At 43.2% G+C, this 26,950-nt stretch overlaps 1 protein-coding gene across 2 annotated transcripts in view; it reads right to left on the bottom strand.

The window, feature by feature from the left end:
* Positions 1–893: 893 nt before the first annotated feature.
* The window catches only part of RBPJ (recombination signal binding protein for immunoglobulin kappa J region), a 316,830-nt gene continuing 290,773 nt past the window's right edge, over positions 894–26,950 (bottom strand). For both annotated transcript variants that reach the window (XM_029589784.1, XM_029589790.1), the window contains 3 exons: positions 18,204–18,359; positions 16,197–16,300; positions 894–6,784 (listed from right to left, as the gene is read on the bottom strand). In XM_029589784.1, coding sequence (XP_029445644.1) covers positions 6,469–6,784; positions 16,197–16,300; positions 18,204–18,359 — 576 coding nt within the window. In that variant the 3' untranslated portion in view covers positions 894–6,468. The remainder of the gene's footprint in view (positions 6,785–16,196; positions 16,301–18,203; positions 18,360–26,950) is intronic.

A 26,950-nucleotide genomic window follows, 5' to 3' on the forward strand; every position in this document is an offset into this window, starting at 1 on the left:
CAGTTCTGGTGGCCGCATCTCAAAAAAAGATATAGTTATACTGGAAAAAGTACAGAGAAGGACAACCAAAATGATAAAGGGGATGGAACAGTTCCATTGTCAGGAAAAACTAAAGAAGTTAGAGCTGTTCAGCTTGGAGAAGACAGCTGAGACAGGATATGATAGAGGTTTATAAAATCATGAATGGAATAGAATGGGTAAATGTAAATTGGTTATTTACTCTTCCAAAAAATTCAGACTAGGGGACACTTCATGAAGTTAGTAAGTAGCACATTTAAACAAACTGGAGGAAATTCTTTTTCACTCAACACACAATTAAGCTCTGAAATTCATTACTGGAGGATGGTGGTTAAGGCAGTTAGCATAGCTGGGTTTAAAAAAAAGGTTTAGACAAGTTCACAAACTTATTATCCAAGTAGACTAAGGGAACAACCACTACTTATCACCGCACAATAGCAGAATGATATTTGTTTAGAATCTTGTCAGGTACTTGTGATCTGGATTGGCCATTACTGGAAACAGGATACTGGACTTAATGGATCTTCAAGTCTGACCCAGTATGTCAATTCTTATACTCTTATTTCATTTCCACTCTGCTGGAATGCAATGTAAGAGAATGCAATACCAGCAGTGGCCACAAGGTCTCAGTATTGCCCATTGTAATAAGTGAACCTCCACAGACTAATATTATGAGTCCCCCAAGCATATTACAATATTATATATGATGATGTGCAGGGCTTCATTTACTTCAGTTGAAAAGGTTTACTTTAAAAAAAACAAACAAGACAAAAAATTCATCAAAATAAGAGGATGTAAACTAAATGCATCTTCCAAAAAAGGTTTTTGCTACTTTAGAAAATCGTGTTTTAAAATCATTTTGATTCCACACCTACTTATATAGAATTATTGCACTTCTAAAATGTGAAGTTTAATTGAAATCCTGGGTAAACTGTACATATCCAGCATATTTGACAATACACTCAACATGGTTTATATTTCTCTTTTTATTTCTTAAAACTGCCCATATTGCAGGTTTTTCTTGATGAAATATGGAACTGAGCAGATTTGTTTTCTATAAAATTATGGTAAAAATTTGCTGAATTACCTATCTTATTGCTAAGAAACTTACAGGTGCACAGTCTGTAGAATATAACCCCTTTAAGACTGAAAAAGAATGCATGGTAAAAAGGATGTAAGCTACAGATGAGCCTTCAGCCTACAAATGGATTAAATGCAATGCTGAATGCAGATAAAAACTACTTATTACATTGTTAACAGTGCGCAGACATTATACACATTTATAAAGGGAGAACTATAAGTTCAGTCCTCAAAGGGTTACATGGAAACTATTACTGTTTTTAACAAAGCTGCCACTCAATCCCACATTACACAGTGCTTGAAAACAAAGTCAAAAAATCTGGCACAGAAAATATACACATTTGTTCAGTACTCATCATAAACACAGCTGCTTCCAAAAGAAAAAGTAAATAACACAGTTAATAATTGAAGAGCATTTTGTTTCAAAAGAAAACCTCTATGGAGTTATTTGGTCTAAAATGGATAGCTCATTTGTATCAGCTTTGCATTACAAATTTGCCAGGTATGTGTATATTATGGTATATGGGGGTGCATATTTTTTTTTCTCATTTCCATTGCATTGTCAGATCCCTAATGAGTCCATACAAATAAAGGCCATTTGGTACTAAGCAGTTTCCCCACAGACATGAAACTGGTGGAAGCCTCTAGAAGATCTGGCCCTTACCAAATGTTTTTATTTACATTTCAGACTTGGGTATAGGGATATCTTCAGATACAAATGGAAAGGAAAATATGTCAGCAGCAAAAGTACAATAGTGTTGCATTTTGAAATATAACACCCTCACAAAAATAATAAACATTTTAAAATTTGATCAATTAACTTCCTTTGCTGTTCCAATACACAAATAAGTCAGGACCATAAAATCTGACTTGAAACATGGACTCAAGTCGTTTCTAAAGTAGTTCATCTATATCTTTTAGAGAGAAAAATGAGAGAAATTGTTGTAAAAACACGAGTTTAGCAGACAATCTATACTATAGAAGAAAACCACAATTCACCAACACCATTTCACAAATGCAAGGAATAGAAAAAGGGCGAGAAAAAAATTATACTTAATTACAAATAAACATGTTATTGGGGCATGGATTTAGAAGAGAATTAGAATTCCAGCAGTTTAGCAATCAATCAACTGATCACAGCTGAGCCACAAGTCCAGAAAAATTATCAGCTGACAAAAAAAGGAAGCATAATTTAAATTTATACTTGACAAAACGTAAGTCAAAACAGATTTTATAGCTACCAACCTTTAGCATACAGAATTTTTATAACCTAGATTAAAATGCATCTTTGTCATTAAGACGGGTCTTTAAATTTATTAAAATGTCCAGGAATATATGTTCTACAATGGAAATGTATCCTAAAAAAAAAAAAAATCTGTTGCATCTGAATACTATATGCTAAATTAAACAAAAATGCATAAACAAAAGGCAGATGTCTGTTTTGACATGTCTGGTTTATAATAACCATTAAAAAAATCCACTTAAAAGGCTATTACATAAAAGTTAGATTGCAGGATATAGGATGACTATTTTGTAAATTCTCATGTTAATCCTGATCTTAGTAAGTACAAGAAAACTTGTGGCCCACAATAAGTGAAACAGACCTGTGTAACACCCACACAATTCCAACAATTTGAAATGCCTGCTGCTAGCAGCTCAATCAACAAAAAACTAAAGAGTACACATAAGACAAGTAAACAGGTTTGCAAGTAAATGCCAGTAAACATGTTAAAACATACAGAGGGATAAGGCCACAATGATTTTGTCCTTGGTCACTGAAAATGGAGTTGAGAAGAGGCAGTACTCACTCATGGTTAGCACCATGCTCTGAAAATGGTGGACTGTATGAAATAGCCTGTACGCAATTAGCAAGGCATACAGTGGCATTAAAGTACATATTGGTAGGATTGTGGCATCCATTTGATTTGCTGATCAAATGTATTTTATTTAACTGCTGGTTTATGGTTTAGGATACAATGTTATATGATATATGACAATTTGAGCTAGGTGTTAAGAGATAAGAGAAATTTTCAGTTTAGAGCCCATTACTAAGTGAAAAGGGAGTAATAGAAAACACTATATATTCATACACAAATACACAATTGTGTATATGTCTATTTCAGGTATTAGAGTACCAAAATGACATACATAATTTTGTCCAATTGAATACACATCTTTACTTTATTACTATTCTTTACCTGAAGTCTTGTTGTAGCTATGGGCAAATATATCAATTTTACATTTAAAACAAAATTGGAATCTTTGTAGGTAGTGATAATCTTTATTGATTCAACCCAAAAAAAAAAAAGGTTGTAGGACATTAATTTTTTAGATCACATAGGTCCCTTCTTCAGATGACATGAGCAAAAAGGTATCACTACCTACCAAAGATTTATTCCCCAGGACAAGTAAGGCTATTAGAACTCTGCACTATGAAATGAAAAAAAGATGGCCATATATGCTAATCAGCTCTTTTAATAGGATAATGCGCTATATATGCAACAATCAGACATTTGCAAAGTGCAAGAATAAAATAAGCAAACATTAGGGATGGTATGCCATATTCATTTTACACTAATGCAACCAGTTTTTAGTCCCATTTGCTTTAAACAAATCACTGATTTTATTACTTTATGTGTGGTCCAACATCTCAGTTGAAAAGGACTTAAATGATCCATGTGAAATGCAATATTCAAATCAAAGCCACTAACTTGCTGCCCTGCACCTGAAGGAATATACTTAACCAGTACTGGGAAGAAACACACTTTTAGTTTTCTCGCTTGCTGATTTGATTGGTATGTCAGAAGTCTGGAATAATGCATTTTTTAGCCTAAGAGTTTCCTCCTGCTTAGCCTTTAATTGCAACTACCTGGGGATTTTCCATTTTAGTTCCCCTCCCAAATTACTTTGCAGCGACATTCCACTGGCCGAAGGGCATGCAGCAATGCTCCTTCTGGAGCCCTGCAAATGTTGCCATTGTGTGATGGCAGACTCCTTCCTCCCAGGGGATGTGAGTATTACTGCTGCTGCAGTAACCACAGCCGTGGCAGAAGACCGGAGCTAGGAATTAAATCCAGATCTCTCCAGCACCGGTCACTGAGCTACTGAGACAAGTGGTAATAATGCATTTTAAGAAATCAAACCATAAATATATTTAATCTGTAAAATTGTTAACATATCTCGCCAGGACATCTATGTAATATAATGTATGCTTGGCTTTTAACTTTTTTGGAATAAAACAAAAAAGGATTTAGTCAATCACATGTGTACTGGCATCATAATACCTGAAATAAGCATAGTCAAATGTTGATATATTCTCCCTCTCCCCTTTCCAATTACTACTTTCACATGATGTGCCAACAAGCTTTACCTGAAACAGTTTACCAAAACTCACAGCTCATTAGCTGGCAGTGATGGTCCATTTTCTAAGCCCAATTCATTTCCTTAAAGATAATTTTGTCATGTAAAAAATAATTCTAAATGGAAATGGAGAGGTAAAAAGAAATCATAATAGAGAAAAGATCTTTCAGTATTCTGAAGAGAAAAAATTGCTATAAGATGGTAAAAGAAAGAATCTAAAAAATGATTAATGGTAACTTGTAAAAGGCAAGCCCAAAGGAGGCACTCTAATTGCCAAACAAGATAAGTAGATTTTGAGTTCAGTACTGTGGCTCAGACTGAGCTGCTTAAAAACTTTGTTTTCTTAGAAGTGCAAGAATCACCACTTTATAGTGGGTAAGTTAAGAAAGCAAGGATAGAGGAGTCTGAGCGGTATTTCAGGCTATTCATAGAGACTGACATCATTCAGTACTCGGAGAAAAAGAAGGGAATAGTGGGGTAAAACAGGTAGAAATGCTTAGAATGAAAAGCTGGTGAATATTCAAATAAGGGCCCCTAGCCCTGACTTACACGAACAGAGGAATCACTCTTTCCCTGTTTCCTGGGAAATTACTTTATAAAAATTGGGTAGGGCTGCTTTTACAGATTTTTTTTTTTAAATATGTCATCTTACAGTTATCTGTCACTTAAAATAAGTTCACCTCGTCTGAGTATTGCTTCCAGCTTTTCTGGTTGGACAACTTCTCAGCAGAAGCATGCTCCTGCTTGAGGAAGATGCCGTTTCTGGACTCACCGGCTGAGAAGCGGAAAGAAAACCATATGCCTTTGTTGCAATCGATCACTTCATATAATAGAGAGGACAGTCTCATTGATAAGCAAATACTTCTGATGATACCTCAGACATGTGCTGACAAGGCATAACATACACACAGGCATACACACAAACAGCCAAATGAAACATTTTGGGAACATTCCACCTTCATAAAAATAATAATAATAAAAAAAATATTTAACTTATGCTTAATACAAGTTATATACAAGATTCATAAACCTGAACAGAAGCTGGAGCACTACCCAATGGACTTATGATGAAACATTCAAACACTCAGGGTAGCTGCAAAGTGAACAGCAGTAATGAACGTGATGATTTTTAAATGCCATGTTTTTGAATTCAGGTACATTAAGAACCTCATGAGTTATGACTATAAATACATAACCACCCCCCCAAACATAACCCTTCCCCCCAAGAAAATAAAAATAACTCTTGAAAATGACTGGAAAAAGAGCAGTAAAAAAGATTAACATACATTGCATGTATTGCAGGCAAGGCAGAGGCATTGTTTAAAGCTTTTGCACAGACTTCATATAATCTTAAAAAAAATATGCTGGCCTTTACAAGGTTCTACTTGCTGAAACCCAAAACAATTTCAGCTCATAAAAAAAGTCACAAGACTTCAGTTTAAAAAAAAACAAAAAAAACAAAAGAGGAACAGTTCCAGCCACAGACCAAAAATATATATATATTTTTTAACCTGGAAGAGTATGGTAATTAGATTATACAAGCATGGTCAGGCTTGGAACCTGAGTATACTTCAGAGCAAATGCTCAGAGAAAAAAAATATATAAACTATTTGGTAACAAAAGTGTACTATATGTTGTGATACAAAAAAGGTATGGTGAAAATGTACCTTTTCTAAAGCTTATACAAGTTCCTTGGTCCATAAAAACTATGTTATGTTCATGCTTTCTATTTTATCATTTATCCCAGCCACATTTCTATTTTTTGCCCTTAAAAAAAAAAAGCTAAAAAATAGATTTTCAATACAGTTTATACATATCCATCTGATGTCTTTTTGTTGAATTATTATTGTGGCTTCTGTTTTTACTTCGGCACTTGCAGGTAACAAGGTTCAGGTGATTTCAACTAGTGTGGAAAGTCATTTTCCCATGAAACCACAAAGAAAAAAATATTGTTCATATTTCTTGTCTGTAGCACTTGACAGTCAGATAAGTCCAAAGACAGACCCATAGTTAGGATACTACAGTTGCTGTAGATGATGTGACATTTGTTGAGTTTGTGCTGACGGTTGTGTAACTTCCCTCGCTGTTGGTGTTAGACTCGTTGGGTGTCATGAGACTTGAGTTGGCTCGAAGGATTGCTCCAGCAGCACTGCAGTGTGGCCGTGGCCCCGGCTCTGGAGTATAGGTGAAGGTAAGGCTGGTGGAGTAGATTATTCCATCATTGCGCACTAAAGTCACTGGGACTTGGACAGGCTGACGGACCCATCTCCAGCCCTCTCGGAATGCAGAAATGTCTGGAACAACGCACAACATGCTCTCCGCACATCTGAGAAGACAAGACACGAGGCAATAAAAGAAAGGGATAAAAATCACCTTCAGAACACATTACATGATTATACTTATCAAGTCACAGCATTCTCTGGGAAAGCAGAGTTGCTTACCTGTAACAGGTGTTCTCAAAGGACAGCAGGATGTTAGTCTTAACACATGGCTTACATCATCAGATGGATCCCGGAACGGAAAACTTTTGTCAAAGTTTCTAGAAAATTTTACAGACACATTCATGCCCAGCATGCCACCAACCATGCGTCCACGCGGGGTCCCTCTTCAGTCTTATAATATAGAGTTCGGAAAAAATAAAACAAACCGAGAGAAACCCCAACTCCGTGGGGTGGGGGTGGGTTTCGTGAGGACTAACATCCTGCTGTCCTTGGAGAATACCTGTTACAGGGTAAGCAACTCTGCTTTCTCCAAGGACAAGCAGGATGGTAGTCCTCACACACAGGTGATTATGTAGATCCAGGCTGCTCCCAACATGTGCAGCATAGAACAGGTGCCAACGTGCACAACCACTAGAACTGCTAGAATTAGGAATGCAAGCCTGCACCCAAGGAAAAGGCCCAACATAGGAAGAGTTGGTTGGTGCTTCATGGCTGAAAAAGTTTATGTAGGACTGACTGACCAAAATGACTGTCATGTTGGTCATCCTTATCCAAACAATGAGAGGCGAACATTTGCAGGGAACTCCAGGTCGCTGCCTTGCACATCTCGTGAATAGGGACAGTACGCAAGTGAGCCACCAAAACTGACATGGCCCGAACGGAATAAGCCTTGATGGGACCATCAAGCTGCAGTCCCGCTTAAGCATAGCAAAATTAAATACAGTCCACTAGTCAATGGGATAAAGTCTATTTAGACACTGCGACTCCCAACCTCTTTTTGTCGAAGGAGACAAAAAGCTGAGTGGCAGGTGATAAGGTGTCATCCATTCCAGGAAAAGGCCAGAGCCCTTTTACAATCCAGTGCCCATTCACCCAAGCGTGTGGCTTGGAAAAAAGGAAGGCAACACGATGGACTGATTGAGATGGAACTCCAAGAACACCTTATGAAGTAACTTCGGATGACAAAATTTGGTATAAGGGGGGTTCGACACCAGAGCCTGCAGCTCACTGACCCTGCGCGCTGAAGTAACCGCTACCAAAAAGATAACCTTCCAGGATAGGTACTTCAGATCGCAAGATCATAAGGGCTCAAATGGAGCCTTCATGAACTGGGACAGGACTACATTGAGGTCCCAGGAGACCATTGGAGGCAGAGTAGGAGGCTTAATTTGCAACAAGCCACTTATGAACTGCCCCACAAGCGTATGGGTGGAAATGGAAGCACCATATTTCCCCTGATGGTAAGCTCTGATGGCACTAAAGTGAACTTTCATCGAAGTGGTCTGCAGACCACACTCTGAGAGGTGCAATAGGTAGCCCAAAATCTTCGGAGGGGAACAAGAGAAAGGATCCAGACCATGCCCAACACACCAAGCCAAAAACCACTTCCACTTGAGGTTGTAAGTTTTTCTCATGGAGGGTTTTTTGGACTCCAAGTTGACTCGAGATATGCCTTCTGAAAGGCCCAGAGCCTGTACGGTCACCCAGTCAACATCCAAACCGTGAGAGACAGGGTTTGGAGGTTGGGGTGGCAAAGCCTGCCCTGGCCCTAACAGATCCGGTTGATAACTGCCCCAGACCTGATCAGGGGCTTCGAGGCTAGCTCCCATAGAAGCAGAAATCAGACCTGGTGAGGTAAAAAAAAGGTGCGACCTGGATCATGGTGCCTCTGTCCTGTTGGAGCTTTTGGAGTGTTTTTGAGATCAGCGGAAGGGGAGGATAAACATACAGCAGACTGGTGCCCCAGTGAAGTGAAAAGGCATCCAACACTGATCTCCTGCTTGCCCGTCCCAGCAAGCAGAAGCAATCTACTTTCTTGTTCTCTGGGGAAGCAAACAGATCCATGTCTGGGTCCACCACAAGTGAAAGATGTGGTTTGCTACCTCTTGATTCATGGACCACTCTGAGTCGGAAGGCCCGACTCAAGGATTCTGCTAGGACGTTGTCCGTCCCAGGCAGATACACAGCACGGAGGAAGATGTCATTCTTGAGGGCCCATGACCAGATTTGGACTGCTTCCTGACAGAGGACATATGACCCTGTTGCTCCCTGCTTGTTCAGATACCACATCGCCACCTGACTGTTGGTCTGGACCAGGACCACTTTGTTATGCAGGTGCTCTCTGAATGCCCGCAGGGCATAATGGATCGCCCATAACTCCAGGAAATTTATCTGGGACTGCTTCTCCTGCAAGAACCAAAGAAGGGCATCCCTTGCACTAGATCGGATGGGCTTTCCCACCACACAAGGGAGTGCCAGAGGGGAATGGTGATCCAGACATGAGCCTGAAGATTCTGGGTGGCTTGACACCACTGGGAACATACTGTTCACTGAGCCTTGTGCATGTGAAGCCGAGCAAACGGGGTAACATAAGAACATAAGAAAATGCCATACTGGGTCAGACCAAGGGTCCATCAAGCCCAGCATCCTGTTTCCAACAGTGGCCAATCCAGGCCATAAGAACCTGGCAAGTACCCAAAAACTAAGTCTATTCCATGTAACCATTGCTAATGGCAGTGGCTATTCTCTAAGTGAACTTAATAGCAGGTAATGGACTTCTCCTCCAAGAACTTATCCAATCCTTTTTTAAACACAGCTATACTAACTGCACGAACCACATTTTCTGGCAACAAATTCCAGAGTTTAATTGTGCGTTGAGTAAAAAAGAACTTTCTCCGATTAGTTTTAAATGTGCCCCTTGCTAACTTCATGGAGTGTCCCCTAGTCCTTCTACTATCCGAAAGAGTAAATAACCGATTCACATCTACCCGTTCTAGACCCCTCATGACTTTAAACACCTCTATCATATCCCCCCTCAGTCGTCTCTTCTCCAAGCTGAAAAGTCCTAACCTCTTTAGTCTTTCCTCATAGGGGAGTTGTTCCATTCCCTTTATCATTTTGGTAGCCCTTCTCTGTACCTTCTCCATCGCAATTATATCTTTTTTGAGATGCGGCGACCAGAATTGTACACAGTATTCAAGGTGCGGTCTCACCATGGAGCGATACAGAGGCATTATGACATTTTCCGTTTTATTCATCATTCCTTTTCTAATAATTCCCAACATTCTGTTTGCTTTTTTGACTGCCGCAGCACACTGCACTGACGATTTCAATGTTAACATGCACCGTCACCACCATATGCCCCAGAAGTCTTAGAAACTGGTGTGCGGAGACATGGGAGCAACTGGAGACTACCCAAGCGAGGGCAGCAAGGGTCTCTGCTCTGTCTCACGGCAGAAAGGCTTTTTTCTAGACAGTGTCTTGCCTGGCCATCAATGAAGTCCAGTTGCAGGGATGGCTAGAGATGGGACTTTGGATAGTTGATCAGAAACCCCAGGTTCTGCAAGATGCATATGGTTGCTTGTAGGGAACGCAGCGCCCCCTGCCTGGAGTTGCTTTTGATAAGCCAATTGTTAAGGTAAGGGAAGACATGAAATCCCCACCTTGAAAGATAGGCCCCCACTATCGCCAGGCAGGGTGCTGATGCCAGGCCAAAGGCAGTATGCAGTACTGATAATGTTCTCCCTCTACCAGGAATTGTAGGTATCTCTGATCCACTGAAAAAATGGGGATAAGGGTGTATGCGTCTCAGATCGAGGGAGCAGAGCGAGTCCCCAGCCCTGAGAAGGGGAATCAAAGTACCCAACAAGATCATTTTGAGTTTCTCTCCGACAAGAAACCAGTTCAACACCCTCAGATCCAACATAGGGCGAAGCCCATCAGTTTTCTTGGGAATCAGGAAATACCTGGAGTAGAACCCGTCCCACTGTTGGCCGGACTGGACTGGTTTGACTGCTTGAGCCATTACGAGGGTGGAGAACCCTACTCCAAATATCTGCTGGTTCTCTACGCTTCTCCACCGGGGACATGGAGAACGGGGTGGAGTTTGTTGGAAATGCAATTTGTACCCATGCCTTACGATGGACAGAACCCAGTGGTCAGAGGTGATTGATGTCCATTGGTCTGTGAACAGCTGCAGGCAGCCCCCCACAGGGGGGGGGGGGGCGGCACCCTGGGGTAGGGCTGGCTGGCTCGAACTCCCTGGTCACCAGTAAAAATCCTGTGATGGGATTTTGCGGTGGGGCAGGAGTTGGGCGGCATGAATGAGGTTGCTGTGCCCTCAGTTTTGCTGGAGCCCGCTGAGGTCGCAACAGAGGGGGTGGCAGGTAGTACTTGCGTGACCAATAAAATGGCCTTCTTGGATATTGTCTGGGAGGCTATATGCTGGAGGGCTGGATGTCCGAGGTGCTGGCTGACAACTGGTGAAGGGTTTCAAGTTACTCCTTCAGTTGGGCCACTGCCTCTTTGACCTTATCCCCGAAAAGATTCTCGCCCATACAGGGCTGATCGGCTAGACAGTCCTGGACCTCAGGGCGCAGATCGGAGGCGTGCAGCTAGGTCATACAGCGAGCCCCAATGCCTGCTGCGGCAACTCTCATAGCTGTCTCAAACAGGTTGAATGAAGAACAGACCGCGTGTTTATCACAAAGTCCAGGCACTGATGAACTATTTTTTGGAAGTCCTTCTTAAACTGCTGCAGGAGGCATTCTTCCAACTCGTTTCCGGAGGTTCCTGGAGTACTGGCCCATGTAAAGCTGATAACAAGCAATCCTAGCTGCTAACATCGAGCCCTGGAACACTGGCGTCCGAGAGCGTCCAGAACCCTGTACTCATGGCCCGGGAATGCCAAGGCATGAGTCTGAAGACTCTTCGCTTTCTTTAGGGCTGATTCCACGACCAATGACTGGTGAGGAAGCTGACAGCGCTCAAACCCCGTGGTGAGTTGGACCAGATAGATTGCGTCCATCTTCCGATTCATAGGAGGAATGGAGAATGGGTGTTTCTAGAGTCAGGCGACTAGCTCCTTAAAGATGTCATGGCCTGGAACAGCCACCACCCCCTTAGAAGCATCAAGGAATTGCAGGATCTTCAATATCTTGTGACGAGAATCCTGCTTTGTCAAAAGTTGGAAAGGCACCAGCTTCACCATGGCTTTAACAAAAGCAGCAAAGGATAAATCCTCTGGAGGGGATTTCTGCCTCTCCTCCGGAGGAGAGGGTTCTGAAGGCAAGTCATCAGATTCCTCCGTGGAGGAAAAGGATGTCATCCTCCCTTCAGAAGCATCTGTGGCATCAATGGCACAGAGGGCAACTATCCCAGTGGTCCTGAGAGAGCCAGGGGTTGTTGGGGTGCTGGGCACCCCGATGGACCTTCCTCATCCGAAGAATCGCTTACCAGAATGGGAACTGGTGGCGGCAGCAGTGATGCTCCCCTGGACTGTGAAGGGGCATGGGGCATCGGAGCTAGCTGTGTTGGTAAGACACTGAGCAGTAGGTCCAGCCGCTCCAGCAGAGGCGCAAGCACCAATGAAGTCTGCTCTTGCCATGTTGGCGGTCCCGGTGAAATCAGAGGCTCGATGCCCTGCAGGGCTCGGCTGACCGTCAACTGCACGCGCCTCTCTAACTCCTCAAAAATTGCCGAGGATAGGACAGCATGAGGAGGCGGCAACAGAATTGGATCGACCCAGGAGTCACAGGGTGGAATCGGACTTTCCACTGACACCGTTGGGGATCACCAAGAGTCCTCGGGAAGACCAGAGAGAATCCCTTCCTCTGCTCAAGACTGCTTCGAGGGAGGTACTGATGCAATCGATGCCTGTCTATGGTCTGATTTTGAAGAGGACAAGCAGTGTCGGTGTTTCCTCAACTTCTCGCAGTGCTCACCTCAGTCCTTCTCCGGGACCAATGGTGACGCCAAGGAACCCGACCTGGACCGAGAGGATATGGATCTCGGTCCCCCGCCCCCCCCCAGGATCGAGGAGCGGTAGTGGAGGGGAGACCAAGGGGGTCAACGCTGAGACCCCTTTCCCTTGCAGAGTAATAGTCCCAGACGCTGACGACGGATCCGATTTTTTAAATCTGAACAACTTTTCCATTTTGTCTAACCATGCCCAAAGGCCCTTAGGGGTTATCTGGGTGCAAAGATCGCAACCATGGACATCGCTCGATGCCCCCAGGCAGAGGACACAGACCTCGTGGGGTTCTGCAATGGACATGATCTGGGGGCACTAGCGAAAGCTGGATGATGCCATATCAAAAAAGACGCAGCGTGTGGTCGATGGCCAGCAGCCACTGGGGGGGGGGGGGGGGGGGGGGGTGGGGTGAGACACAGTCAATAATAGACCGTGAGTACCAGAAAAAACTTACCGAAAGTGATGAAGAAAAACCCACGAAACGCAGAGGGACCCTACGCAATGCTGGAAGTAAATTTTCACCAAAAAATTGTAAGCTCCACAACTGTGAAGCTTCAGCTTCGTGGAAAGACAGAATGAAGAGGGATCCCACATGGACGTGTGGTTAGTGGCCCGCTCAGTGTATCTGTCAAAGTTTCTAGAAACTTAGACAAAAGTTTTCTGTGCAAGACTTCATCTGATGATGTCACCCATGTAAGAGGACTACCATCCTCTGTTTGTTCTTGGAGAAATGTAATTGCAATTTTAATTTCTGCAAATACTATAACTGTCATAAAAGTCTATTCTTTAGACTAAATCACTCATAGCTTAGCTTTACATGAGTACATTACTATCTCTGTATCCCACTCTAGATCTATCTTATGAAAAGTATACATGTATATGTTTCAGTTCTATACAATATGTATTATGTTATATATTTGAAATATACATTCGGTCTGACATAAAATAAAGAAATTGGGACTTGCAGGATGCATACAGTACACATAATATCCTATATGATATTAAGCCAACATAGTACTTTCGTGATACTGATATTTGCATATAACTATTACATGCACTGAATTAACACATAAACCCTACCATTCCAAACAGCATTTTATTTTTACACACTGTATACACCATAGTCATGTAGGAAAATTCAAACTTTCTGGACAGAAGTTGCAGCAATATTGGAATGTACATTAGATGTTTGCAATTTTCAATATTTAGACGACAAAAAATGTTTAGTATGGCAAAGAAACTTTTGTCACATAATGCTGGCACAAACTAAGAGATAAATAGCATTAAAGTTGAAAAGCAAGGCAGCACCAAAACACAAACATTAGTTGCAGGCTAATCGGCGGGAAAGCCGGCACTCCGAGGTGAGTGCCTGCTCTCCCAATGCACGCCCAGGCCACTCTTCTGGGCACGCTATCCAGAATTTAAATGAGGGCCTGCGGTAAAAAGAGGCACTAGGGACACTAGCGCGTCCCCAGCACCTCCTTTTTGACAGGAGCGGCGGCTGTCAGCAGGTTTGACAGCAGATGATCAATTTTACCGGCATCGGTTCTCAAACCTGCTGACAGCCACTGGTTCGGAAAATGGACACTGGCATAATTGAGCGTCCGTCTTCGGACCCGCAGGCAGATTTAAATTTTTTATTTTTTTTAAATTTTGGGGCCTCCGACTTAATATCGCTATGATATTAAGTCGGAGGGTGTACAGAAAAGCAGTTTTTCCTGCTTTTCTGTACACCTCCTCAGTGCCGGCAGAAATTAACGTCAGCCTTTGGGCAGGAGTTAATTTTTGAAAGTAAAATGTGCGGCTTCGCTGCACATTTTGCTTTCTGGATCCCGCGGGAATAACTAATAAGGTCATCAACATGCATTTGCATGTTGCGGGAGCTATTAGTTTCGGGGGGGGGGGGGGGGGGGGGGGGGGGGGGTTGGCCATGCGTTTTCGACTCGCTATTGCCCCTTACTGTATAAGGGGTAAAGCTAGTGTGTCAAAAACGCGTGGCCAAATCCGGGCTGTACTGTATCGGCCCAAATATTAGCTATAAACTAAATGGAAAAGAGTTAAGTTGTAGCAAAATATGAAGTCCTTTCCTGGATCACATGGGTACTGAATGAAATGGATGTCTTGAGAAATAGTGAGCATGTTATGAACCATGTTAAATGATTTTGTACACATATTCTCTATGGTGGGTGATTCTATTCTGGATTATGTATATATAATGAAAATACTGCTTTGAAAGATTGATCACTTAACCATAATAATAAAAAAAGTCTTTTAAAAAAGTATGCATTTCTCACAGACAATTTTACAATGAATGAAAACCTGTTTGGCACTATATGCATATTAGGGATGTGAATCGTGTCCTCGATCGTCTTAACGATCGATTTCGGCTGGGAGGGGGAGGGAATCGTATTGTTGCCGTTTGGGGGGGTAAAATATCGTGAAAAATCGTGAAAAATCGTTAAAAATCGAAAAATCGGCACATTAAAACCCCCTAAAACCCACCCCCGACCCTTTAAATTAAATCCCCCACCCTCCCGAACCCCCCCCCAAATAACTTAAATAACCTGCGGGTCCAGCGGCGGTCCGGAACGGGCTCCTGCTCCTGAATCTTGTCGTCTTCAGCCGGCGCCATTTTCCAAAATGGCGCCGAAAAATGGCGGCGGCCATAGACGAAAAAGATTGGACGGCAGGAGGTCCTTCCGGACCCCCGCTGGACTTTTGGCAAGTCTCGTGGGGGTCAGGAGGCCCCCCACAAGCTGGCCAAAAGTTCCTGGAGGTCCAGCGGGGGTCAGGGAGCGATTTCCCGCCGCGAATCGTTTTCGTACGGAAAATGGCGCCGGCAGGAGATCGACTGCAGGAGGTCGTTCAGCGAGGCGCCGGAACCCTCGCTGAACGACCTCCTGCAGTCGATCTCCTGCCGGCGCCATTTTCCGTACGGAAACGATTCGCGGCGGGAAATCGCTCCCTGACCCCCGCTGGACCTCCAGGAACTTTTGGCCAGCTTGTGGGGGGCCTCCTGACCCCCACGAGACTTGCCAAAAGTCCAGCGGGGGTCCGGAAGGACCTCCTGCCGTCCAATCTTTTTCGTCTATGGCCGCCGCCATTTTTCGGCGCCATTTTGGAAAATGGCGCCGGCTGAAGACGACAAGATTCAGGAGCAGGAGCCCGTTCCGGACCGCTGCCGTTCCGGACCGCCGCTGGACCCGCAGGTTATTTAAGTTATTGGGGGGGGGGGGTTCGGGAGGGTGGGGGATTTAATTTAAAGGGGCGGGGGGGGGTTTTAGGGGGTTTTAGTGTGCCGGCTCACGATTCTAACGATTTATAACGATAAATCGTTAGAATCTGTATTGTATTGTGTTCCATAACGGTTTAAGACGATATTAAAATTATCGGACGATAATTTTAATCGTCCTAAAACGATTCACATCCCTAATGCATATATGTATGTATATTACATCTACAATTAGGTAACACTGAACAACTGCATACATACAATTATTAAACATTGGTATCTTCAAATGTAGAACTACAAATCAGTACTGTACCTGTACATGGTTTCAGCTTCCACATCCCCAAACCAAACACGCAAATTTGGAGTGAAATTTTGTCCTGTGAGCTCTAGCATTGCTACATCTCCACCACCATTCAACTGGAAAATTTGAATCATACAAACAAACCAATTACCTAAAGGATATGTACAGGTATGCAGTACATTATACAAAACAATATAATACAGAAATACAGCAACAATACCAATAACTCTGCTAAACAAAATGCACATCTAAACCTTACAGGCAAGGATAAACACAATGGACAACTGTTTGATTTTAAGATATGCAAAAGATTGGCCTGTCCCTCATAGATAATTGATGGCCGAAAATGTGCAACAAGTCCATGATCGGGTAGGTTAATGCAAGAAACCCAAACACTCAACATGATTTTGGCAATGCATTGCTCTTTATAAGATAACTAGCCGTTAAGCCCGTAACAACGGGCTCGGTCCGTTTCCTTCCCACTCCCTCCCCGTCATTCTCCCTCCTCCTTCACTCTCTCCCCCTCCCTCTCTCTCTCACACCTTCCCTCCCTCTCCTCAGTCACTCCCCCTCTCCTTTAAGATCATCCACAACCGGCAGATCTCGGGGGGGGGTCACTCCCGCGCGCGCGGCGCCGCTGCTTCTCCTCCCGCTCCTGCCGGCAGATCTCGGGAGGGGGGGGTGGGGGGGGGGTGTCACTCCCGCGCGCGGCGCCGCTACTTCTCCTCCCGCTCCTGCCGGCAGATCTCGGGGGGGGGGGGTGTCACTCCCGCGCGCGGCCGCCGCTCCTGCGGCCCCACCGCCATTTTTTTCTTCGGGCACGCACGGCTCTGACCGACGTGCTTGCCCGCACATGCGCGGTAGAGCTGCTCTCTACTGCGCATTTGCGGGCCGTCGGTCAGAGCCCATTTATAAGGTAGATAAACATTGGCAATGAGACAGAGAAGAGACCTGTGTTCCCAGGTTTTCTCCAGAACATGAAGCTGCAGCAAAGACGTCGGGTACCCAGAAGCATAATCGCTAATTAAGGCAAACCAAAAGGATTTTTAGCACAGCAGCAGGTGCCCCCCCAAAAAAGTCACATCAGTTTATTTATATTGCTAGGTACTGTCTAATGCTATATGATACCACGAACATGAGACAATGTGAGACCATTCCAGATGAAAAGCTGATATTATGTAGCCATGTCTTCCTTCACCTGGTTGCTAATAATTCTGCTGGGACTGGTTCCTGGCTGCTGTCCACAGGATAAACCACAAATAGCATTGCCTCCAAAAAGAATCCCCCTATAACTGTGCAAACAAAACCTAAACGGGAATACTATATCTGCTCTGTGTACTCTGGTGTCACTGATAGTCATGTCATTGTGCAGTATGGCATGGATAGATGATCATAATCTAGCTATGGACTTAAGAGGTATTACTAGATACAGCAATGCACTAAATACTCTGGGAAAAATAAAAGGCTGAAACTAATAGGATATAAATTGAAAGATTTTTTATCTATGTGACTGATTTTGTTTCATCTGGAACAAAAATGCCTTCTGGATGCACAGTTAAAATGTACAACTAATTCAGTTAGGACTGGTCCCTAACACTTCCAAACTAAAGGGGGGTCATTTTTCAAAATGTGATGGGCCGTTATCGTGCGTTAGGCCTTATCGCATGCGATACCGGCCGCATTGCAGTGGTGCAATTTAAATCAGGGTAAGAGAAATGTGGGCAGGGTTTGGGTGGGGTCATGGCCCGGCAGTGCTGCGGCCGATAATGTTTTCCACAGTATCGCCGGCAGTACCACGGGAAATAGCACCACCTTTTCCCGTTGCGCTATGGGGGCAAAAGTGTGTGGCCTGGCTGCAACCACGGCGGGCGAAAATGTACTACTGCGATGCGGCTGGCTGCATACTTTCCCCACCCCACTCCTTTTTTTCCCGCTGGCCATCATCCCGCTATATTTATAGCGGAATAATGAATCCTGGGGTACTTGTGTTAGGAATAGGAAAATGAACATCAAACTTACCTGAAGACTTTCTACAACAGGCACAGGTGTTACTGGAGCATGAACAGGTCCCATCCCTTCGTAAAATGTGTATTCTGCTTTATCAGTGCTTATGATTGTCCAAGAGGCTCCATCATTAATCATTTCTTTATTTGGTTCTTTTGGGCATGGAGTGGCCTTAGAAAGAGATAATTAATACATTATTTTTGACACCTTATTGGAACAATGAAATTATAATGGAAGGATGGAGGTCTCTATTGTAGAATCAATTAACTGTTCTTACCATCTGTAAAACTTCAAAAGAGTGAAAATATAGCAACATTTGATGATACTGATACACCTGTTTTCATCCATTGCACACCCACTTAAAAATAGTTTCCTCAGAGCCGATATATTACTTACCAGTTATATGACCCTGAGCTGCATTCTTGCAGCCACCTAAACATCTTTCCTGTACAGAGGAAACTAGAAATTAATACAATACTCTACAGACTTTAAAAGGAAAGAATTAATTTCCTTGACCATTCCCTTCATCATGCAACCAGTTCATTTCCTTGGCAACTACATTGGAATACCTTCTATATTTTAATCTGGAGATACTCTCAACTTTTGTCCTTTGATTCAATGGTAATGATCAATATATTGCCAAGGATGACATCAGGTTTTGGCTATCAAAGAAATGGTTCAATGCTAATTGCAGCTCCTGTATAACTAATAACGGAAGTGTCCCCAGGTTCTAGAGATTCTGTGGCATGGGAGAAAACTGCATAAGAACATAAGAAATTGCCTTGCTGAGTCAGACCAAGTGTCCATCAAGCCCAGGATCCTGTTTCCAACAGAGGCCAAACCAGGCCACAAGAACCTGGCAATTACTCACACACTAAGAAGATCCCATGCTACTGATGCAATTAATAGCAGTGGCTATTCCCTAAGTAAACTTGATTAATAGCCATTAATGAATTTCTCCTCCAAGAACTTATCCAAACCTTTTTTGAACCCAGCTACACTAACTGCACTAACCACATCCTCTGGCAACAAATTCCAGAGCTTTATTGTGCGTTGAGTGAAAAAGAATTTTCTCCGATTAGTCTTAAATGTGCTACTTGCTAACTTCATGGAATGCCCCCTTGTCCTTCTATTATTCGAAAGTGTAAATAACTGATTCACATCTACTCATTCAAGACCTCTCATTATCTTAAAGACCTCTATCATATCCCCAACTCAGCCATCTCTTCTCCAAGCTGAACAGCCCTACCTCCTTCAGCCTTTCCTCATAGGGAAGCTGTTCCATCCCCTTTATCATTTTTGTTGCCCTTCTCTGTACCTTCTCAATCACAACTATATCTTTTTTGAGATGCAGCGACCAGAATTGTACACAGTATTCAAGGTGCGGTCTCACCATGGAGCGATATAGAGGCATTATGACATTTTCCGTTTTATTAACCATTCCTTTCCTAATAATTCCTAACATTGTGTGCTTTTTTTGACTGCTGCAGCACACTGAGCGACAATTTTAAAGTATTATCCACTATGATGTCTAGATCTTTTTCCTGGGTGGTAGCTTCTAATATCGTGTAACTACAGCAAGGGTTATTTTTCCCTATATGCAACACCTTGCACTTGTCCACATTAAATTTCATCTGCCATTATAATCTGCCACACAATCAACAAAACCTGAAGTTCCTCCACCTCCTAGTTCAATCATTGGAAGAAAACTACACTGTGCTTGTTTGCAATCTCAGCTACAATTTGTGCTTCAGTCATTCCCCTTGTAGGCAGCCTACAGGGAGGGGAGGGCTGAGCAGACAGTGGAGAGAACAGGCACAAATCCCAAATCCAGTCCCTCCTTTACTGTTGTTTTTCTGTCCTGAAGGGAATAGGAGGGAAGGGGAATAGACAAAGAAAGCAGTCTGATTGTTTGATCCCTCAAATATTTTGCAAATCAAAGATGATTTTAATATAATTCCTGGATGATATAATATCCCTTTAGAAAAGTTTGATCTTTATACAAAGGTTCTTGTACCTTCATATTTGGCCTACTATACCAATGCTACAATGACCTGGATGTGTCTTCAAAGTCTACAGCTGCTGGTGTCCCAGAGCTGGCAGAGATGGCATTAATTTAAATTCACAGAAACTTTGATGATTGGTGCAACCATTCACAATTTTCAAATTTGTGCTATTTCAACCTTTTTTGTATGTTACTAATAAGTAATATATCTAATATCCAATATAAACACATTTTTCTGCATAATTAATAGCATGACAAACTGCTGATGCTGAGGGCAGCTTCAGCATATATAAACTCATTCTTGGAATGTCAAGGATTTCTCATGAAAATATAAAAAGGCTGCACTGCACTATTTCAATCAAAAACAAAATTTCACAATTAAATGTTTGTAATGTATATGTCTGATAAATTGATTTTTATGCTTAATAAATTTTATATTTCTATATAGTTTCACATTGTTTTTAAATAAAAGTTTTCAGTAAAAATGACTTTTTTGCATAAAGATGAGAAACTATGTAAAATTAAATTTTGGCACATAATTGCCATAGAATCTTGAAAAATCTGCTGCAGGCAAACGGGGAGCTCTGGATAAAAGAGGCACTTCAAGTAAAGCAGGAGCTAAAACTAGATAAATCTGAAAAACAATATTACCCCCTAGATTCATCAAAATGCTATAACAATGCATGGGTAATGCCCGCGGTAAGAAAAAGGGGTGTGTTTATGGTAATTTCAGAATCACCGCACCATGTGCTAGTGTATCGTGGGGCATGGTAAAGTTTTTGAACTCCGTGAAGTGCCCAAACACGTAAAACTATTACTATGGGTGGAGAGGTCTGGAGAGAGAGAGATTGGGGGGGGGGGGGGGGGGGAGGGAGAGCGAGAGAGACTATTTATAAGGCCTTCATAGTAGTCGACTATTTATATCTGTATAGGAGGGCCAGCTAAAAGCTCGAGGTGAGATGGTGGTGGTTGTTTAGGGTTTAGGAGCCAGTTTTACATGCAGAGTGAGATATACGAACAGCACAGTACACCTCGGTGAAGATTTATCATCATTTGGAGTGAGGAAAGTCTCACAAAGATGATATTTCTACAAAGTTCTCTCACTCTAGTTATAATAGGGTACTAGTAAGATAGGGCAAGAGAACACAGTAGAAATCTCAACTGTGAGACTTTCCTCACTCCAAATGATATCAAATCTTCACTGAGGTGTACTGTGCTGTTTGTACATCTCATTCTGCATGTAAAACTGGGCCCTAAACCACCAACACCTCACCTTGAGCTATTAGCTGGCCTTCCTATAGAGATGTAAATAGTTGAATACTGTAAAGACCTCCTCAGAGACGCTCTCTACTCCAGTCCCCTCCCTATGCCCAGATATGGCTAAAATGCAATTTTCAATCTTTATCACAAATTGCCCAGCATGCCACCAACCCTGCATCCAACAGGGGTTCCCCTTCAGTCTCGTTTGTAGCAAAAGTATGAGCAAATAATAAAATATAAGCGAACCCAACTCCGCGGGGTGGTGGGTGGGTTTCGTGAGGACTAACATCCTGCGTTCTTGGGAGAACACCTGTTACAGGTAAGCATCTCTGCTTTCTCCCAGGACAAGCAGGATGTAGTCCTCACATGTGGGTGATTAGCAAGGTACAGGATGTCCTGATAGAATAAGCCAAAAACACCCAACGATGTGCAACAGGCACAACTGAGGTGGTTTTGGTTAGGAGGGCAGCCTGAATTTCACAGTGGGTCATAAGAAGGAAGTTGGGTTATTAAACTGGAAACAAATTACGCAGGACATCTGGCCAAAGATGGAATCTTGCCTGCCAGCCTTGTCGGGACAATAATGAGCTGCAAATGTGTGGAGGGAGCGCCATGTGGCAGCTTTGCAGATGTCAGTAAGAGGTACAGAACGGAGGTGTGCCAAAGCCCTTACTGAATGCGCTTTTACGCGTTCTTGAAGTGGAAGGCCTGCTGGATGGTAGCAGAAAGAAATGCAGTCCGCCAGCCAGGTGGATAGGGTCTTCTTGCCCACTGGAACTCCTAATTTGTTTTTATCGAAGGAGACAAACAGTTGTGTGGACTTCCTATGGGCTGCAGTGCGGTCTAAGTAGAAGGCAAGCGCACGTTTACAGTCCAAAAAATGCAGAGCCTGCTCACCTGGTTGTGAGTGAGGCCTTTGAAAAAAGGCTGGAAGCATTACGGTCTGATTTAAGCGGAAATCAGAGACTACCTTTGGTAGGAATTTAGGGTGAGTGCGGAGTAACACATGATCATGAAGAAATTTGGTATATGGTGGATATGTTACCAGCACATGTAGCTTGCTGACTCTGCGAGCTGATGTTATGGCAACTAGAAAGATCACTTTCCAAGTGAGATATCGAAGCTCGCGGGAGTGCAGGGGCTAGAACAGATGTTTCATGAGCCGTGCTAGGACAACGTTAATGTCCCATGCTGGAACAGGACGATGCAGTGGAGGCTTCAGTTGTATCAAGCCTCTCATAAAGCGAGTTACAAGAGGTTGTGCCGAGATCGGGGCATCTTCTACACTTTTGTGGTAAGTGGCTATGGTGCTGATATGTACTCGGATGAAGTTTGTAGGCCAGATTCCGAGAGGTCCCAGAGATAGTCCAGGAACCTTGTTGCGGGGCAGGAAAAAGGATCTATTTCTTTTGTGGTGCACCACGAGGAGAATCTTTTCCATTTGGAATGATACGATCTCGTAGTAGAAGGCTTTCGTGAAGCTACGAGGACCTGGGACACACTGTCAGAGAGATTAAGGGATTGTAGTATTAACCTTTCAACACCCAAGCTGTCAGAGACAGGGAATAAAGGTTCGGATAACGCAACAGCCCATTGTTCTGCATTATCAGAGTTGGATCTGTGCCCAGGCAAATTGGTTGCTACATTGAGAGGTCGTGTAGGAAGGGAAACCAAGTTTGATGTGGCCAGTGAGGGGCTATGAGAATCATTGTGCCCCCATCTTGTCGTAACTTCACGACAGTCTTGCTGATGAGTGGAAATGGAGGATAGGCATAGAGAAGACCCATTGACCACGAGTGGGTGAAGGCATCTCGTGGAGGTGTGTTGTAGCTGCGGTGTAGAGAGTAGAAATTGTTCACTTTGCGGTTGTGAATTGTCGCAAAAAGGTCTATGTACGGGTGGCCCCACTGGTGAAAAATTTTGGTTGCTACAGTGGGATCTAGGGACCATTTGTGGGAATGAAAGGTCCGACAGATTGTCCGCCAACACATTGTCCATGCCTTCCAGATAGGTTGTTCTCAGTAGCATGGAATGGGAGAGAGCCCAGGCCCATATCTGTGCTGCCTCCTGGCATAGCATGTAAGAGCCAGTGCCCCCTTGCTTGCTGAGGTACCACAATGCTACCTGGTTGTCTGTTTGAATCAGGATTACCTTGTTGGCGAGGCAATCCAGAAATGCGAAGAGGGCATATCGAATTGCCCAGAGCTCCAGAATGTTTATCTGGTGCTTTGCTTCCGCAGTTGTCCAGGTTCCCTGGGTTTGGAGGTTGTTGACATGGGCCCCCCAACCCACACTGGATGCATCTGTTGTAAAAGTAATTTGAGGTTGTGGAGGTTGGAAGGGTAGTCCTATTTGAAGATTGGACTCCTGTATCCACCAAGCCAGGGAGAGACAAAGCTGGTTGGTGACGTGGACAATGTGGGACATGTGTTGAGTTGATTAGGACCACTGGGACTTCAAAGTCCATTGTGTTACTCTCATGGCTAGTCACGCCATTGGAGTTACATGAACCGTAGACGCCATGTGACCTAGTAAGGTTAACAGATGACTAGCTGTAGTGGTTTGGTGAGTCTGCACTGTTTTGGCTAAGGTTGATAGCTAGCATGCCTGGTCCTTTGGGAGAAAGGCTTTGGCGTGGACTGTGTTTGGATCTGCCCCGATGAACGAGAGGGTACGTGATGGAGTCAGATGTGACTTGGGATAGTTTATTAGAAACCTCAAGGACTGTAGCAGGCTGATGGTACAATGGAGGGAGTGAAGCACTACCTTCTGGGATGGACCTCTTAGGTGCCAAATCGTCTAGATACAGATAGACATGGATGTTGTTTTGTTGCAAGTGAGCTGCAACTACTGCCAGGCATTTGGTAAATACCTGAGGTGCTGATGCCAGACCAAATGGAAGCACTTGGTATTGAAAATGATTGTGGCTGAATATAAATCTGAGATATTTTCGATGAGGAGGGTATATGGCAATGTGTGCATAAGCCTCCTGAAGATCTAGAGAGCAGAGTCAATCTCCCCGTTGTAGGAGAGGGATCATGGTGCCCAGGGTTACCATTCTGAACTTTTCTTTGCGAAGATGTTTGTTTAGGGTGAGTAAGTTCAATATAGGACAAATGCCGCCTGACTTTTTTGGAATTAGAAAATACTGAGAGAACCCTTGACCCCACTGCAGTCGAGGTACCGGTTCCACGGCGGTGGACTGCAGAAGGGTTGAGAGCTCTGCCTCGAGAAGCGGAGAGCGGTCAACAAGACTCCACGCCGGTCATGGTGAAGTGTTCGATGGTAGCGTGAGAAAGTTTAGATGGTAACCCTGTTAGACCACAGACAAGACCCATTGGTCTGTAGTAATTGTGTGCCATATATTGGCAAAACGGCACAAGTGGCCTCCCACAGGAATGGATGTGGCAGGTAGGGGTTGACTTCTGCTCTCTAGAAAGGAGTCAAAACCTTGATGCTGGACCAGTCTGCGGAGCTGGTTGGGCCTTTGGGGCCCTGGGTTGTCGAGGCTGGCTTCTTTGGGGAGGTCTTGGTTGCCGAGTACGGGATGGAGGTGGATAATACCTATGTGGCTTATAGGAAAACCTCCTAGGATCCTGTCTAAAAGTCCTCTTAGTAGTAGATAGGAAGTCTGAGGGGAAAGAGGACAAGGTGTCATGATGATCTTTTAATTGCGTGACTGAATTTTGTCGCCAAATAAATTATCCCCTGTACATGGAAGATCTGCAAGTCTTTCTTCGACTTCCTGGCATAGGTCAGAAGACTTGAGCTATGCCCAGTCATCTGGCGTTTATGCCTGCCGATACACTTGAGGCAGTTTCAAAGATATCTTATGCTGCTCTCACTTTGTGCTTTCCAGCATCAAGTCCTTTTTGAAGGATTGTGTTAAGCCCTTCTTGATACTCATCTGGTAGGGTCTCTGAGAATTCTTGGACTTTCTTCCAAAGATTCCTTGAGTACTGAGTCATGTATAGTTGATAAGCTAATTGTGCCATCAGCATAGAGCCATGGAAGACCCTCCGTCCAAAGGCATCTAAGGATTTTTGTTCTTTACCTGGAGGGGCAGAAAAATGAGGCTGGGATCTTTTGGCTTTCTTCTGAGCAGACTCAACAACCACAGTTTGATGGGGCAGTTGGCTTTTATGAAACCCTGCTGCTGACTGGACCAGGTAGGTGGCATCAGTTTTTCTGTTTATAGGAGAAACTGTGCCAGGGTGTTCCCAGGTGCGTTGTAGCAAATCAAGGAGCACCTCATGACTCATCAGTGACAATAAGATCTTTATATAATGATAAGTTATTATATATTTTATATATTTTAGTGGGTATTTTTTAATAGAATGCATCTTTTCACATATGCTTAGTACGTTTTTCTCTAGCTGAATAAAAGACATTTTATTCACACACGAAATATACTTCAGTAGCGGAGACTCCAGCCTTCTTCAGGAAATCTTGAAAAAATATAGGAAAAATGTTCACTATGAAACTATCTTACAGCTAATTATGTGGATTAGAGGAGATGCTATGGGTCAAAGACTGCCTAACAACTGAGAGTGTGACTTTAAGAAAATCATTTTCCTGTGCTTCAGTTTACTGTACAATAATCCAGTAAATACATATATAGTAGGAACATAATTGTAAATCGCTTTGAATCCAGTATGAATGGAAGATGTTATCTAAATACAAATGCAAGCAACTAAAAATGAATGCTTCATTTTTCAGTTACATTAACTTTTCATAAGCAAATTGCTCTGTTCAATTTTTCTCCTCGTGTGCTTTATGTCAGGTATGATGATACTGTGGTCAGTTACTTCACGGATTTCTCAATAATATTTTGATCTAAACTCAATAGTGGCTTGTCTAAGGTTCCTTTTCTTCAAGGTAATAACTGATAGCATCAATTTAAACACATATCCAACTTAGGACTGGATGGTACAAGGGAACTGCAACAGTACTACAGAGCCTTACATCTCTAGGTCACCAGTTCAAATCTAGGTCAGGTCAGATATGAAATGAGCCAGTTTTAGAGTCCATAGTTAAAGGGCTCACACTGCAGTTTCTATCAGACTCCTTCAAATCTGTGAATTCTGCAGCACACCTTGGCACTGATTTGTGACAAGAAAGAAAGTGGAGAGAACTATTTAAAACACTACAATATGAAAAATGACTCTGTAAATTCTTTAGTAATAATTAGCACATGTAGCTTTCAGGAATAAGAAAATAACTTCCAAGACCATGCTTACTCTGAATTGCACTCTGGATCTATAGCTCCTGGAACAAAAACAATCACTTTGACATACTTCCTCCCAACAAATCCCCACCCAGGAACTAAACAAAACATGATAAAAATGGATGATGAGAAGCAATAGTTAATATTTCCTATCAGGATGTTTAAAAAAAATTGTGTGTATGAGTGTGAGTGTCAAACAGTGCTCAGAGTGCTATACATTGAATTTAGCCATCTACTGAGCTTGAATCACGTTTCTTGTCAACAGACAAG

The sequence above is a fragment of the Rhinatrema bivittatum genome, chromosome 1 (assembly GCF_901001135.1).
Source record: "Rhinatrema bivittatum chromosome 1, aRhiBiv1.1, whole genome shotgun sequence".
Taxonomy (NCBI): domain Eukaryota; kingdom Metazoa; phylum Chordata; class Amphibia; order Gymnophiona; family Rhinatrematidae; genus Rhinatrema; species Rhinatrema bivittatum.